Source organism: Dermacentor andersoni, chromosome 4 (assembly GCF_023375885.2).
Source record: "Dermacentor andersoni chromosome 4, qqDerAnde1_hic_scaffold, whole genome shotgun sequence".
Classification (NCBI taxonomy): Eukaryota; Metazoa; Arthropoda; class Arachnida; order Ixodida; family Ixodidae; genus Dermacentor; species Dermacentor andersoni.
In genome coordinates this window covers 213,952,821-213,968,285 of record NC_092817.1, presented here as the reverse complement: position 1 = coordinate 213,968,285, position 15,465 = coordinate 213,952,821, and the positions used below count along the sequence as shown (strand labels likewise).

At 47.2% G+C, this 15,465-nt stretch overlaps 1 protein-coding gene across 1 annotated transcript in view; it reads right to left on the bottom strand.

Moving 5' to 3' along the window:
* LOC126538462 (DNA mismatch repair protein Msh6-like) overlaps nt 1-15,465 on the bottom strand; it is a 463,753-nt gene that overhangs the window by 351,537 nt on the left and 96,751 nt on the right. The window contains exon 7 of the mRNA XM_050185304.3: nt 6,595-6,677. Within this exon, the coding sequence (XP_050041261.2) occupies nt 6,595-6,677 (83 nt within the window). The remainder of the gene's footprint in view (nt 1-6,594; nt 6,678-15,465) is intronic.

Genomic DNA, 15,465 nt, shown 5'->3' with positions numbered 1-15,465 from the left:
GTCTCGACAGCTTGGCATAAATTTCTAGCACCCTCCTTTTACAAACCTGTAGACACTGCTCACCCTATTGGGACAAGATGTAGAGATGCAAAAGCGCTTGCATGTCCTTTGAAACCGTGGCCAAAGCTTCGCGTCGTCCCCCTAGCCAACATCTACGATATCCATCGAAAAAGAGGTTTGCTGAGCCACACCGGCGTAATGCACATCCACTGTATACATGGAGGCAGCTAAGGAAAGCAACGGATATGTCACCCTGTGATAAAACAGGGCAGCGCCCACAGGATTGCTGCGCACGCTGTCTATAGAACCAAGTGCTTTTTATTTTCTGAAGCTGAAGGAGTAGAGACGTGATGTTGTACTGAATACCGAAGAGGTTTTCAGGTTAATAGTGGACCCGTCTTATGCAGGGGTATAGCCAAGGGCAAGAGGGCAAGGGCGCACCGGGCCCATGCACTGCTTGCCTTTCCTGAAATTCTGTTGTACCAAAGATACCTGCCCCACCTCTCTCCCTGGGTTAAGTGCATGCTCCCCTCGTGCCCATAAATAAAGAAGGAATCCTGGCTGCGCTACTGGCTTAGAGCATAGAAAGTTTAGCTTTACCGTTTTCCTCCAAAATGCAGGTTTTTCCCATGTTTATGGCAGGTCAGTCTTGTGGGTTATCTTAAGGCCAATATGTGCAACAGACAAAAATGCATACCGCACCATCACGTGACTCGATCACCGCTCCGTGCATAGCCATCATTGGCGCTGCACGAGTCGTTAGCGGTTGGCACCAACAATAAAGGGGAGAGACCTTTTCATTGTCAAGTACCACATCATTTGACACCTGGGACAGATTCTGAAATCGGGAGGTATGGCTATCTTTGCTTCTGGTTTTGATGGCCCACCACTACAAAGAAGCTAGCTTCATCCAATCAACCTTGACTGCAGTCTTCTGCAGCCTTTGAGCTGTGACAAAATGACAAAGTATGCCACACAAAGGTTTCAATGATATTATCAGGCGCTGAATTGCTGAAGGATTATACTTATGTCTCCATTAAAGTAAACAAGATTTGTCAGATAAACAAACTATGTTCAGACTGTACCATCAGAAAAAAATTGAGAACAAGAAAGAACTGATCAGAGTCTGCTACACATAATTACATGGAACAAATGATTGCTCTGTAGGCAGTTAATATGCATGGTGAAGTTTAAGTTATGGACTCTGAATTAGGCCTTCGTTACACATGGAAGAAACCAGGAAATGAAACAATGCATTGAGGAAGTCTTGGAATTCGTGTCTAAGTTGCATCACTGTGGCTGAAAACGAACACTCTTTTTCACTACTTTAACAGCTTTAACCTACATCCAGATGCACCCATAGCAAAATAAGCTAAGGCACTAGGACAATGTGCACTGACAATTAACACTGACTGAAACTTGATCTAGGCACATTGCAACAGTAGAGCATGGAAAGTTCTCAAATTATTTTAAATGGAAGTTACATTCGCTAACAGTGTCTACAACTTTTTCAGAGCTTGTCGCTCAAATCGAGACAAAGAATTCACTATTTTTGATAAATTTTGTTTCCAAGTCACTAAAACTGTCAAATGAATATCACATGATGTAGGCGTTTTTGGTATGTGGCATAACCCATCTACCAAAATATTTCAGGTTTGTCTAGCTTACATGCTAGTGAGGATTGAACAGTGAAATTAGCAGCAAAATGAGAGAACTATTGCTTTACTTTAATAAGCAGTCCATGATGATAGCGATGGAACCAAGAATGCTAGGCATAACTTTAAGAGACTGAAAGAGAGTGGTTTGAATCTGAGAGTAAACGCGTATACATTATACTAATAGACTAAGAGAAAAAAAATGGCGCTGGGCAGGTCATGTAATGCACAGATTAGATAACTGTTAGACAATTAGGGTGACCGAACGAGTACCAAGAGAAGGGAAGCGCAGTAAAGGACAGCAGAAGACTAGGTGGTGCGACGAAATTAAAAAATCAGTTGGCGCAGGACAGGGGTAATTGGAGATCACAGGGAGAGGCCTTCGTCCTGCAGTGGACATAAAATCAGATGATGATGATAGCTGAAATCTTGTTTGCCTTCAGATTTTAAGATTACAAATCAAGCATGGTTCAAAGGAACGTAGGTCACCTGATTATGGCAAAAGCACATTTGGCCAACATTGCGCCTGCAAGTTGTTTAGTTTTCAGCACTCGTGAAAGGAGAAATACATTAAGCAATCTGATTGTGGTCTCGTGGTTAACACAGCAATGGCAATTATGTAACCAGGTTAAATACTATAGTATTGCTGCCCCTTGACACACACGAAAGGTCAGTGCAGTAGGGATGTGTCTGAAAACCATGAGCAACAGAGGTGGTGCATTCATGTTCATGAGAACAAACTCAGCCAATTCCGATATATACACGTCTTTCTACGGTTGATTTGTCATATTACTGCAGTTGATCAGACTTATTTGCCGTATTGTGGCCACTGCAGAACTGTGCACACACGCATCAGCATGGCGCGTGCATCCATGAGCTCTCCGACTGAAGACGCCGACCAGATGTCTCTGGAATAAACCCTGTTTTTACTCATATTCCTGGCGTGAGTCGGGGTCTGGACAACACTTCAATAGAAATGCGGATGGGATCCTACTCCGGCATAACCTTCTGCTTAAGAACAGCGGGAACCGCTGCTCCATCTAACCGATCATGTGTTTCTCTTTCTCTGTCTTAGTTTGACGCATTCGACTTGACTGCTGGCTACGTGCTACTTCTATGCTTCCTCAGTCATTATGAGTGCTCCAAGCCCAGTAAACATACGGCGCTCGTTCACAGCAACGTTTAAGAGGGCTGCCATTCTTTACACCGAAAAAACAAATCACTGCACAGCGGGCTGCAAGTTCGATGTTTCTGAATGGGTGGTGCGAGGGTGGCTACTGCAGCGAAGCAAAATGTTCACCTGTGATGGCAAGCAAACAATTCCCCCCAGGCCGAAGTCTGGACGCTTTCTGGAGCTGTAGGCCAAGCTTGCAGCGTGCGTAGCTGAAATGCGTGATCGGTCCCTGCCAGTGAAGTGCGACATGGTCATGAAACAAGCCCGGATCTTCGCCTTTTAAGCACCTGCTCTGCCGTGAGTACGAGTGGCTGGCAGCGGAAGACTGCGAACTTGCACCAACCGGACCTGTCAAAAGAGCCTCCCTGATGGCTGCGTATGGTTGGGTGCATTCGGCGTGGGCTGCTGTTCCACAAGATGTCGTAGTGCAGTCGTTTGCCAAATGTGGAATTTCGCTAGATGACGACGTGCTGTGCGACCATAGCAGCGATGACGATGGCAGCACTAGTGAGGACGATGGCACAAGTGAAGACGAGTAGTCCAGGGACCATGCCAGCTACCAATAAATTTTCGTTATCGAATGCGCCCTTGGGTATGCTCTTTTTTTTCCTGGTTACATGCGATATGGGGGGTAGACTGACATTCGAGTCGACTTACAATTGTGTAAATACGGTACGTACCACATATGCCTGGAAGCCTACTTCGAAGGACATGAAGTAACAGATCCCGCGAGGCGCCGCGCCTTACCGATATCTTCGCTGAGCGACAGCAATGCGCATGTTCTGCAAGGACGTCATCCGACTACCTCAGTCAACAGTTTAAGCTAGAACGATGTTGTGACTTGTTTGGAAGATTGCTGCAACCTGCAGGCTAATGAAATTGCAGCCAGTTACATGTTACTTATGCGGAAGCAAAAGAAAGGGAATAGTGTCCAAGACTTGATCGCCGAACTCAGGAGGCTTGCCGAAAGCCACAACTTCGGTAGCTTGCAGAACCGTATGTTACGAGACCGCATCGTTTGCCGTATCCGGGATGACGACACACAGCGCTCCTTCTTAAAGAGTCACAAGGTGACCATGGGAGATACTGAAGAGTTCACCAGGGCTTCCGAGAAGGCACGAGAAGACGTCCAAGACATGCAGGAGAATAGCATGGGGAACGGAAGCAGCACCGTTAACGTCCTGCATCCACAGAGGCGCTGGAAGCCACGAACACCAATCAGCAATGTGGAAAGCAGTCGCCCTCTATGCGAACGTTGCCACAGGCCGCACGATACAAACAGGTGCCTACATCGAAGCACCAAATGTCGACAGTGCAGCCGAAAAGGACACCTGGCTAGGGTGTGTCACAGGGCCCGTTTCCAGACGTCAGGTACATACGCCGTGGATGAAGGTGGAAGCCAGAGCGAAGAAAAATTTATGCTTGCCCTGGTAGCCCACAGCCCGGCTGACAGAGCCATGTTGTGGCCTCTCGAACAAGATTTGACGTGGGGAGGGCAGAAGTTGCACATGATCATCAACACTGACTCGCCGGTGAGTATCGTACCCGAGATTGTATACAAGAAACACCGTAGGTGGTGGCCAGCTCTGGAAAAACACTTCCTTGCAGCTATCGTATTTCCTTGGCTCCTGCCTCTCATTGGCAAATTAACTACGGATGTGAAGTCTGGGGTGACAACTGTGAGCAGCACGTTAATGGTAGTGGACTGTCGAGGACCCCTTCTCTGTGGTCGGCGTATCATAGAGGAATTTTATAAGGCCGGTATGTCTCCCTTGGATGCCAAAGAGCTACGAGTGTAAATTTCGTCCAAGTGGACGTGCAGGTGAGAACGCTACTTGAATTTTTGCAGCTGTTTGACAGCAAACTGGGCTACTGTAAAGGTCCGCCTGTGAGGCTGTACATCAACGAAGGCGCTCGACCTCATTTCTACAGTTCCGAATCGTGCCCTATGCAATGCGTACACAAGTTTCATCAGATATTGATCGCCTGGTGCAAGGAGTGCTTTCCCACATCAAAGTCTCTGAATGGGCAACACAGGTAGTTCTCGTGGCAAAAAACAACGGCTATATAAGGCTCTGTGGGGATTTCAAGTTAACGGTGAACCCAGCGACTTACTTAGAACAGTATCCTCTGCCAAAAATAGACGATATCTTCACCGCGCTAGCAGGAGGTGAAGTGTTTAGTATGCTGGATCTAAGCAATGCATACAACCAGCTTCCTCTAGATGCAGATGCTAAAAAGACAGCAGTGCTGAACACACCGTAAGGGCCTGTAATGCTATAATTGCCTCGCCTCTGGAATCGCTTTAGCACCAGCTCTGTTCCAAAGTCACACGGAATCTGTTCTGCGGGGCCTTCCAGAGGTCAAAGTCTACCTGGATGATATTATTGTCGCAGAAAAGAAGCACAATATGACTGTGCTGCGACAAGTGTTCCAGCGACTGCATGACAATGGCCTGAAGCTGAACAAAGCCAAATACAGGTTCCCGGAAAAGCAAGTGACTATTCTGGGGCATCAAATTGACAAAAACGGTCTGCATCCTTTGCAAAACAACCTCGGTGCCATACTAGGTGCACCGGCACAAACGTCAGAGAGCCAGTTGAAATCTTTTCTTGGTTTGATCACATATTACTCTAATTCTTGCCCAACCTCTCAACTATGCTAGCACCACTGTATGCCCTGTTGACGAAGGGAGTTGCCTGGAAATGAGAACGGGCGCAAGAAAGCGAATTTCAAGAAGCAAAGAATGCTATGAAAAAGGCGAGCCTTCTAATTCATTATGACCCGCGTAAGCCACTTAGGCTTGAATGTGACGCGTCGATGTACGGTTTAGGCGCAGTGCTCTCATCGCATCAACAGTAAAGATTACAGATTACAGTAAAGATTAAAGGTTTCTGGTCAAGAACATTCATGGCAGCATAGAGAAACTACTCGCAGTTGGAAAAGGTAGGACTTGCCTTAATTTTTGGTATGACCAAGTTTTGGGATTATCTTTTTGACAACAGTCTCACACTGGTAACCAATCACAAGCCTTCCACCGAGCTTTTTCACCAGGATAAGCCTATTCTGCAAATGGCCGCAGCCAGGATTCCATGCTGAGCGTTATTCTTGTCAGCATATCACTATGAATTGGAGTATCGGAAGGGACAGCTAAACACTAATGAGCTAAACACCTTGAGCCACTTACCTTTGCCTAATCTAGAAAACGCAGGAGAAAATACGTCCGTGGAATATATGCTGCATGCACAAGCATTGAATGAGCTGAATCTCACACAAGGCAGGAATGTGTGAAAGCAGCACAGGAGGGAAGGCTTGTACTCTGGTAGCAACTGCATAGTTTGTGCAGCTCCACGCACCGTATCTTGAAAGCTATCTGCAGGTGTAACGACTTTGGAGTAGATCAATTTGCAGTCAGCCTGCTGCCACTTACGTTGTTGTCCATCGTTCTCACACGGCACTCGGCAACTCAATCACGGGAAGAATCCAGTACCTCTATAGCGTGCACGCGACCCGTAGCAACTGCCAGAAGAGGTCAACCCAGCGTGCTTCACATGGCCATAGCATCCAACTCGATTTTGATGGCAGTTTTTTTTTTTTCCAAGAAAAAGAAATGTAAATAAGTTGCACTGTTCTACAAGACACACCGGCGAAAAATTCAGAAATACACCACAACTTATACACAGGAAAATATGGTAATAACAAAATCGTTAAAATAGCAACACTGTTCGCAAGATGTCCTTAGGCTTTAGGCCCACAAAGTCTTACCTGCGCTTGCCCTCCTTAAGGAAGTCGTATGAGAGGTGTGCCCAGGTCCCACTAGTTGCCACCCCCACAGCAGCAGGCTTGGCCTGCAAAAGTACAGTGCAGTCGAAAGTGCATCAACCTCATGCAAAGCAGTCTATTTTGCATGAATGCCTTTTCCCATCGGAAGAATATAGGCCAGCTCAGAGCTGCACCTAACACCGAGTCCAAGTGAGTGCTGGTCTGAGCGAGTTTCAGGTAAGCCTGAATTACATGATTTGAGTCCATTTGTTTTAGGGTCCAGAAGACTGCATGTGAGGGTGAGTACACATGCTGCAGTGCAAGTATGGTTCTATATTACATGGCTGGAAACAAACATGGATTGACATAAAAAGCTTGTGTCACATTTTTCTCTTTGTTAGGTAAGTACAGTGCCAAGTATCAATTCCTTAAGCGAATAATAATGATTTGCAGCAGCTTTAAATGCAACAACAAGTTCAGAACTTGTTCTTCCGATTGTCCTCCCTAAAACCTGCCGCATTCAATTTACTCTGCTGCCCAAGCTTGTAATAAATACCAGTCTTCTCAGAGAGTCATAATTTGATGGCTTCGTCAGAGAAGCAGTGTCGTCTTTGCCCATGTAAGCTGTTTGCATAAGAGTAAAAGAAAGTGGCAAAGAAACCCAAAGGAGCTATTGCAGCCCACATGAGCCATATGGCACAAGCCAAAAATCGCAAAGTGTAGTAGCCGTAAATGTGCCCAAAATACCCAATTTGTGAACCGGTGGGGCTGTGAAATTGTGTTTTACGGCATAAGCTGTTGCGCGCTCAAAGATTTAAGGCTTCTTGCTGTAAATTACTGGGTGAACTGCTATACAGTGAAGGAATCAATTTTTAACAAATCTAGCCAAACATTTACTGCACCTACTGCTGGGAAGAGAACAACAGCAGAGACCACACGCAAGCACTGGCAAGCAACTTTATATGTTTATTGCTGGTGACCTATATGAGGGCAGAGACTTTTGACCAAGTGCAAAATTTAATGAAATTTATAAATTACATTTGGAATGTACCAATCAACTAGAGGAACTGAGGGGTTTGATTTCTTTTTATTAACCATATCAAGCCAACGTGCAATAGAAAAAAGCATAGAGGAAATTATCATTCAGTGAAAAGTAGAATCAGTTATGAATGAGGCCTAAATTACAGTGCAGAGTTCAATAAATCAATGTCATACTGCTACACATATTGTTACACAGTTGAGCCATCACGCACAAGTTGATAGTTACTTCATCAATGGGCACGAGGCATTTAAACGTGTAAGTAGGTAGTGCTTGCTTTGTGCAATTACTGCTAGCACCGGATCACCAAATCCCCGCTGCAATGCCAGACTTTCACTCAGTACTGCAAATAGTACAGTAAAGCCTTGTTAATTTGACCCTCAATAATTTGGAAAATTGGATCATCCATATTAGTCTTCTGGTACCGGCAGGTGAATGCATTATTTAATGCAATCTAACTTTCGTTAATTCGGATGTATATGGCCGCACATCAGTTAATTCGAACACCTCTTGACACTCAGCGAGCACCACAATTGTGCGACGCAAGAGAGCAAAAACGGCGACAGCATCCAATACAAACGAAGTGGAAAGTCCATATCGCCACAGACGTATGTGAATGAGATGACAGCAACACTGGAACGCTTCCTGCCTATTTGGGCCTTTAAAGCTATTATTCTTGTATTTGCCAACATGCATAACACCACGTTGGCCACGTGCCTTCATAACTGCATAGTCGCCATCTATGATGGCGTCGATAGCCACCACAGTTACGTCCACAGTGGTTGTTGCAAACAGTTGTTTTGGTTTGACTCTGTGTACGCATCGCCTGTGTTCCTTCAGAAGGGCGTAGTAGGCATTTATGATCGCGTCAATAGCCACCACAGTTTCGTCTGCAGTGGTTGTTGCAAACAGTCGTTTTGTTTTGACTCAGTATGCACATTGGCCATATGCCTTCAGAAGTGTGTAGTTTCCATTCATGGTCGAATTGATAGTAACCACAGTTTCGTCTGCAGCAGTTGCAGCAAACGATATTTTTGTTTTGACTTGGTGCATGCATCAGCCACATGCCTCCAAGACTGCATAGTTTCCATCCATGAACACATCAATAGTGGCCGCTGTTTCGTCCGCAGCAGGTACAGCAAATCAGTACTTTTGTTGTCACTCAGTTCAAGGCTGTCAAGCATGAAGAGCACTGGCTACATCATGCTGGAAGGGTGATCTTTTGGCGACCAACTCACTGCCTAAAAACTAATAGGAATGTGCACGTTGTGGGAGATACGGGTGGTTCTCCTCCGTACTCTTGGGACAAAGGAACGACAACACACAGTAGTGCAAACAGTCACAAGGGCATTTATTGCACCTTTCATGGATCAATGCCTGCTAGCCGAGTTCATATCCCCAAAACATGCCGATAGGCGCGCGACAAATCTAGAAGTCCGACTCACCGCGTCCTCGCGAGCGAATATGTTCGCTCCATGCTGGATCCCAACGCCTGGTCGTTCGCGTGTATAGTCACGCGAATCGTGGCGCGTTCCAAGGCGGCCACGCGAGGCGGTCTCGCAGATGCATCGGTCGCCGCGCGCTCGCGGGAGACGTCCTCCGCCGCGCCGACCCGCCGGGAAAGAGAGCAAGCGCCTGTCCCTCGGCGCCCGAGTAACCCCGCCGCGACGGTGGCGCCATCTCTCACACCGCGCCTGTACCACTCCGAGCGCCGCGGGCGCCAGGCCACGCGAGCCGTGCGGGAAAAACAGCATATCAGGGGATGCGCTATGCGGGAAAACATCAGGGGAGGCGCGAGGGTCGCGCATCCCCACATCCCCGCAACCTTAAATCACTTCTTATTCCGGCGAAACATGTGACACGGTCTAACATCAGCACGTGCTTCGCGAACAAGGTGGTACATGCAACAGTGGCCGCGCCGGGGAAATGTCCACACGCTGTCCATAACATGGAGCCGACTGTCCTTGGGGTACACCGCTGGCGTCCGCCGGTCACCGCAGCAGCTTTGCGACTCGACGGCACGATCCCAGGCCAGGACTCCGGAGACGACGACGCAGTAGTCGGTACGAGCAAGCGTCGCTCGCGCCGACGCGCCCTGCTGGCAAGAGCCGCCGTAGCTGTCGGTGACCGCTGGCTCCTTTGTCCGCCGCCGAGGGTTGTGAGCTGGATGCAGGAGGCCGCCGAAGTCGCTGCGCCGAACTGGCCACAGCATCACCATCGCCCGGGGTGACTCCAATGACGCTGCGTAGACTCGACACACTCGGCAAACACTACAGTAGTGCAAGGGAGAGGAATTCTGCATGCGCATCGCCCACGTGGTACGATGTTCAACTCGGCTAGTAAAAGATCGGGCAGCTACTCAGATGCTAAGTTTACGTGAACGAAGCTCGCTTTCTTGAGTCGAACGAGTAATTTCAATTCGTGCGAGGCTAAATAGAATGAGGGGAGCAAATTGCAACGCCTCAACGCCACGGTCCACCAGGTTGTGTCCCTCCACGTGCGACAGGCAGCTTCGTAAAGCCTTAGGCCTAAAGCGTCGCTACTCTGACAACAACCGGCATCCAAAAACAACACCCAAAATGGGCGCAAAACAGGCAGCCGCGAGGAGACGTTAGCTCTGTGAGGTGGTCCTACTCCGCTCGGTGCACACAGCATCCGAGTTGACGGCGCCCACCGTCCCAGACGGTGTCGGAGCGCCCGGTGCCAGGCCGCAATACCAGTCAGCCCGTCGTGGCACCCGTGGCCCGCGGCCACCCGGCTCCCTGAGCCGCGACTTCATCCGAGTCAAAGAGATAGAAGAAGCTATTTACATAAGAAATTCGGACCACCCACGAGGCTTCCCTACTCACTCGCTTCAGGCTTGCCACTGCTCCGCGGGCACTCAGCCTCGCTCTCCCAGGATGCAGACCACGTGGCTCTCGTACTGACGAATGTCATTAAAAAAAAAACACTTGCGAAAAGGCTTAGCATGTTGACAAGTCCAAACACACTACCGCCACCGTCGCCTCGCTCAAGAAAGCACGCCGCCGACGCTAGCGATCAAAATCCACGCTAGGCCTACGCTTCGGTTCAAACAAAGGTCTCGAACGAAGCAAAACTGTTAACTCTATCGTCCGATGCCCCAAGAGGCCCCACGTTGGGCAGCCAGATGTGGGAGATACGGGTGGTTCTCCTCCGTACTCTTGGGACAAAGGAACGACAACACACAGTAGTGCAAACAGTCACAAGGGCATTTATTGCACCTTTCATGGATCAATGCCTGCTAGCCGAGTTCATATCCCCAAAACATGCCGATAGGCGCGCGACAAATCTAGAAGTCCGACTCACCGCGTCCTCGCGAGCGAATATGTTCGCTCCATGCTGGATCCCAACGCCTGGTCGTTCGCGTGTATAGTCACGCGAATCGTGGCGCGTTCCAAGGCGGCCACGCGAGGCGGTCTCGCAGATGCATCGGTCGCCGCGCGCTCGCGGGAGACGTCCTCCGCCGCGCCGACCCGCCGGGAAAGAGAGCAAGCGCCTGTCCCTCGGCGCCCGAGTAACCCCGCCGCGACGGTGGCGCCATCTCTCACACCGCGCCTGTACCACTCCGAGCGCCGCGGGCGCCAGGCCACGCGAGCCGTGCGGGAAAAACAGCATATCAGGGGATGCGCTATGCGGGAAAACATCAGGGGAGGCGCGAGGGTCGCGCATCCCCACAACGTGATAGTGAAAAGCGTGCTTCAGATGAAGACAGGCATAGTGGCCGCCCTGCAAATGAAGTCGCAAAGCCTTCTCTGCTACGAGCACTAATTCAGGGTGCCTACCAAGTTGCCACTTACAAGTTCCGTGAGTTTTCCAGGTTTTCCATGAGCGCCATTGCAAAATTCCCTGAGCTACCCAGAACTTTGTTTTATGTCAAGATGGGCTGACGCCATGTAGCCCGATGCTATCACTCTCTAGCAAGCATATTAAAAAATAAAAAAGAAGACTTAATCCAGTTTGAATAGTAAGGAGTAGCGTTTATTTTACTCCAAAAGCAAACAGAAGGGAGGGGTTAGAAAAATGCACGGCGAATAAAATATCTTCAAAAAATGGTAAAACCCACAGCAAATCCAGTCGAATATCCTCAACTGCGAATAAAAGAGACGCGTAAAGAAGCAAACATTTTCAAATATGAGCAATTATTCTAAACTTACAGCAAGCTCATTGGTATGAGGCCCGAACTTTGTCAAAGTCAGATTCTCTCGCAACAGCGGATGAGTCAACCTCAGCTGACATACTCTCAACCTGTGCACAATGCCTCAGTGTTGCGTTTTACTTCCTTAAAGAGTTTTATCTTGGTTTGGATGAGGGACACCTCCAACTTGTTTTTTGAGCATCATCATAATCATCAGCCTGGTTACGCCCACTGCAGGGCAAAGGCCTCTCCCATACTTCTCCAACTACAGCGGTCATGTACTATTTGTGGCCATGTTGTCCCTACAAACTTATTAATCTCATCCGCCCACCTAACTTTCTACCGCCCTCTCCTATGCTTCCCTTCCCTTGGAATCCATTCCGTAACTCTTAATGCCCATCGGTTATCTTCCCTCCTCATTACGTGTCCTGCCCATGCCCATTTCTTTATCTTTATTTCCACTAAGATATCATTACCTGGTGTTTGCTCCCTCACCCAATCTGCTCTTCGCTTATCCCTTAACGTTACACCTATCATTCTTCTTTCCATAGCTCGTTGCGACGTCCTCAATTTAAGTAGAACCCTTTTCGTAAGCCTCCAGGTTTCTGCCCCGTACATGAGTACTGGTAAGACACAGCTGTTATACACTTTTCTCTTGAGGGATAATGGCAACCTGCTGTTCATGATCTGAGAATGCCTGCACAACGCACCACAGCCCATTCTTATTCTAATTATTTCAGTGTCATGATCCAGATCCGCAGTCACTACCTGTCCTAAGTAGATGTATTCCTTTACCACTTTACCACTTCCAGTGTCTCACTACCTATTGTAAACTGCTGTTCTCTTCCGAGACTGTTAAACATTACTTTAGTTTTCTGCAGATTAATTTTTAGACCCACCCATCGGCTTTGCCTCTCCAGGTCAGTGAGCATGCATTGCAGTTGGTCCCCTGAGTTACTAAGCAAGGCAATATCATCAGCGAATCTCAAGTTACTACGGTATTCCCCATTAACTCTTATCCCCAATTCTTCCCAATCCAGGCCTCTGAATACCTCCTGTAAACACGCTGTGAATAGCATTGGAGAGATCGTATCTCCCTGCCTGATGCCTTTCCTTATTGGGATTTTGTTGCTTTCTTTATGGAGGACTACGGTAGCTGTGGAGCTGCTCCATGACTGCTGAGGTTTCGACTGAATCAAACGCTTTCTCGAAATCAATGAAAGCTATATATAAGGGTTGGTTATATTTCGCACATTTCTCTATCCCCTGATTCATTGTGTGAATATGGTCTATTGTTGAGTAGCCTTTATGGAATCCTGCCTGGTCCTTTGGTTGACAGAAGTCTAAGGTGTTCCTGATTCTATTTGCGATTACCTTAGTAAATACTTTGTAGGCAAAGGACAGTAAGCTGATGGGTCTATAATTTTTCAAATCTTTGGCGTCCCCTTTTTTATGGATTAAGATTATGTTAGTGTTTTTCCAAGATTCCGGTACGCTCGCGGTCATGAGGCATTGCGTATACAGGGTGGCCAGTTTTTCTAGAACAATCTCACCACCATCCTTCAACAAATCTGCTGTTACCTGATCCACCCCAGCTGCCTTCCCCCTTTGCATAGCTCCAAAAGCTTTCTTTACTTCTTCCGACGTTACTTGTGGGATTTCAAATTCCTCTAGACTATTCCCTCTTCCTCTATCGTCGTGGGTGCCACTGGTACTGTATAAATCTCTATAGAACTCCTCAGCCACTTCAACTATCTCATCCATAGTAGTCAAGATATTGCCGGCTTTGTCTCTTAACGCATGCATCTGATTCTTGCCAATTCCTCGTCTTTTCTTCACTGCTTTTAGGCTTCCTCCGTTCCTGAGAGCATGTTGAATTCTATCCATATTATAGTTCCTTATGTCAGCTGCCTTACGCTTGTCGGTTAACTTCGAAAGTTCTGCCAGTTCTATTTTAGTTGTAGGGTTAGAGGCTTTCATACATCGGCGTTTCTTTATCAGATCTTTCGTCTCCTGCAATAGCTTACTGGTATCCTGTCAAATGGAGTTACCACCGACTTGTATTGCACACTCCTTAATGATGCCCACAAGATTGTCGTTCATTGTTTCAACACTAAGGTCCTCTACCTGAATTAAAGCAGAATACCTATTCCATAGCTTGATCCAGAATTCCTCTATTTTCCCTCTTACTGCTAACTCATTGATCGGCTTCTTATGTACCAGTTTCTTCCGTTCCTTTCTCAAGTCTAGGCTAATTCAAGTTCTTACCATCCTATGGTCACTGCAGCGCACCTTGCCGAGCACATCTACATCTTGTATGATGCGAAGGTTAGCGTAGAGTATAAAGTCTATTTCATTTCTAGTCTTGTCATTCGGGCTCCTCCACGTCCACTTTCGGCTATACCACTTGCGGAAGAAGGTATTCATTATCCGCATATTATTCTGTTCTGCAAAGTCTACTAATAACTCTCCCCTGCTATTCCTAGTGTCTATGCCATATTCCCCCACTGCCTTGTCTCCACAATTAGTACATGACCGGGGTAGTTGGAAAAGTAAGTATGGGAGAGGCCTTTGCCTTGCAGTGGGCATAACCAGGCTGATGATGATGATGATGATGATGATGATGATGATGCCATTCCAGAGCTTGCGCAGATGAGTCTTGTGTCGTCTTTCTTTCTTTTCGCCTTAGGGCTCCCTTCAATGCATAGTCGGCATTCGTGTTGTCCACTTCTCTTCTCTTGTGACCTGCCTGCACGCCTCACCTTTTCTTGCATAATGAAACCTTTCTGTTCTAGTTGCTGACAGCAGCGAACTGATTTAACGAAAAACACGACACAGCACAGCTAGAAGTTAACAGCGAACGTCGAAGCAGCTATGCCTTGCACTGCCACGGTGTTGGCTACAGTTGCCAGTGAATCTGCCTGCGAGAGCGCCGGTTCGAAGAGGCGAGATAATCAACTGACGGCAGTGGTGGCTTTGATTAATGCCGTTTTGTACCTGCAGTCACGACAAAAAGTCTGGAAAATCGGACGGCAAAGGGTTCTGACGTGCGCAATTTCAGACGTTCTTATATATTGCAACTCTATGGGGTACGTGGTGGTGCCATGAAGCCAAAAATAAAGCGTCGACTGTACACTGCAAGCTCCTCCAGTTGACGACACGATGATCTGTTTCGACACAATGATTCAAAAGATTCGTTTAGATTACTCTGTACTCAACCGAGCATTAGTGCAACCTTTGTTCCCTTTCAATAAATTAACAGCTGATTTTCCCTGTTAGAAGAAGAAATTCCGTGAGTTCTCCCTGAGTATTTAAAGACTATTCAAAATCCCTGAGAATTACCAGCTTTCCCGGTTGGTAGACACCCTGTAATTAGTCACGAGATGACAAGAACTGCAGCTTCCGCGCTGCTTTTGTGAAATATAGAAATTGGATATGCTGATTATTTCAGTAAATAAAAGAGTGTTAACATAGTAATCACTTGTTTATTCTTTTTTGATACCCTTGATAATTCGACATTGAATTATTTCAGGCATCTTTTTTTTTTTAATCCCGTGAAATACGAATTAACGAGAATTTAGTGTATTAGTAAAACTTGTTTCGCGTATGTTTGCAATTGGCCAGCCAAAGTAAAAATGGCCTCATGATAGACCAGTTATGTCAACAGCCTTGTTGTTAT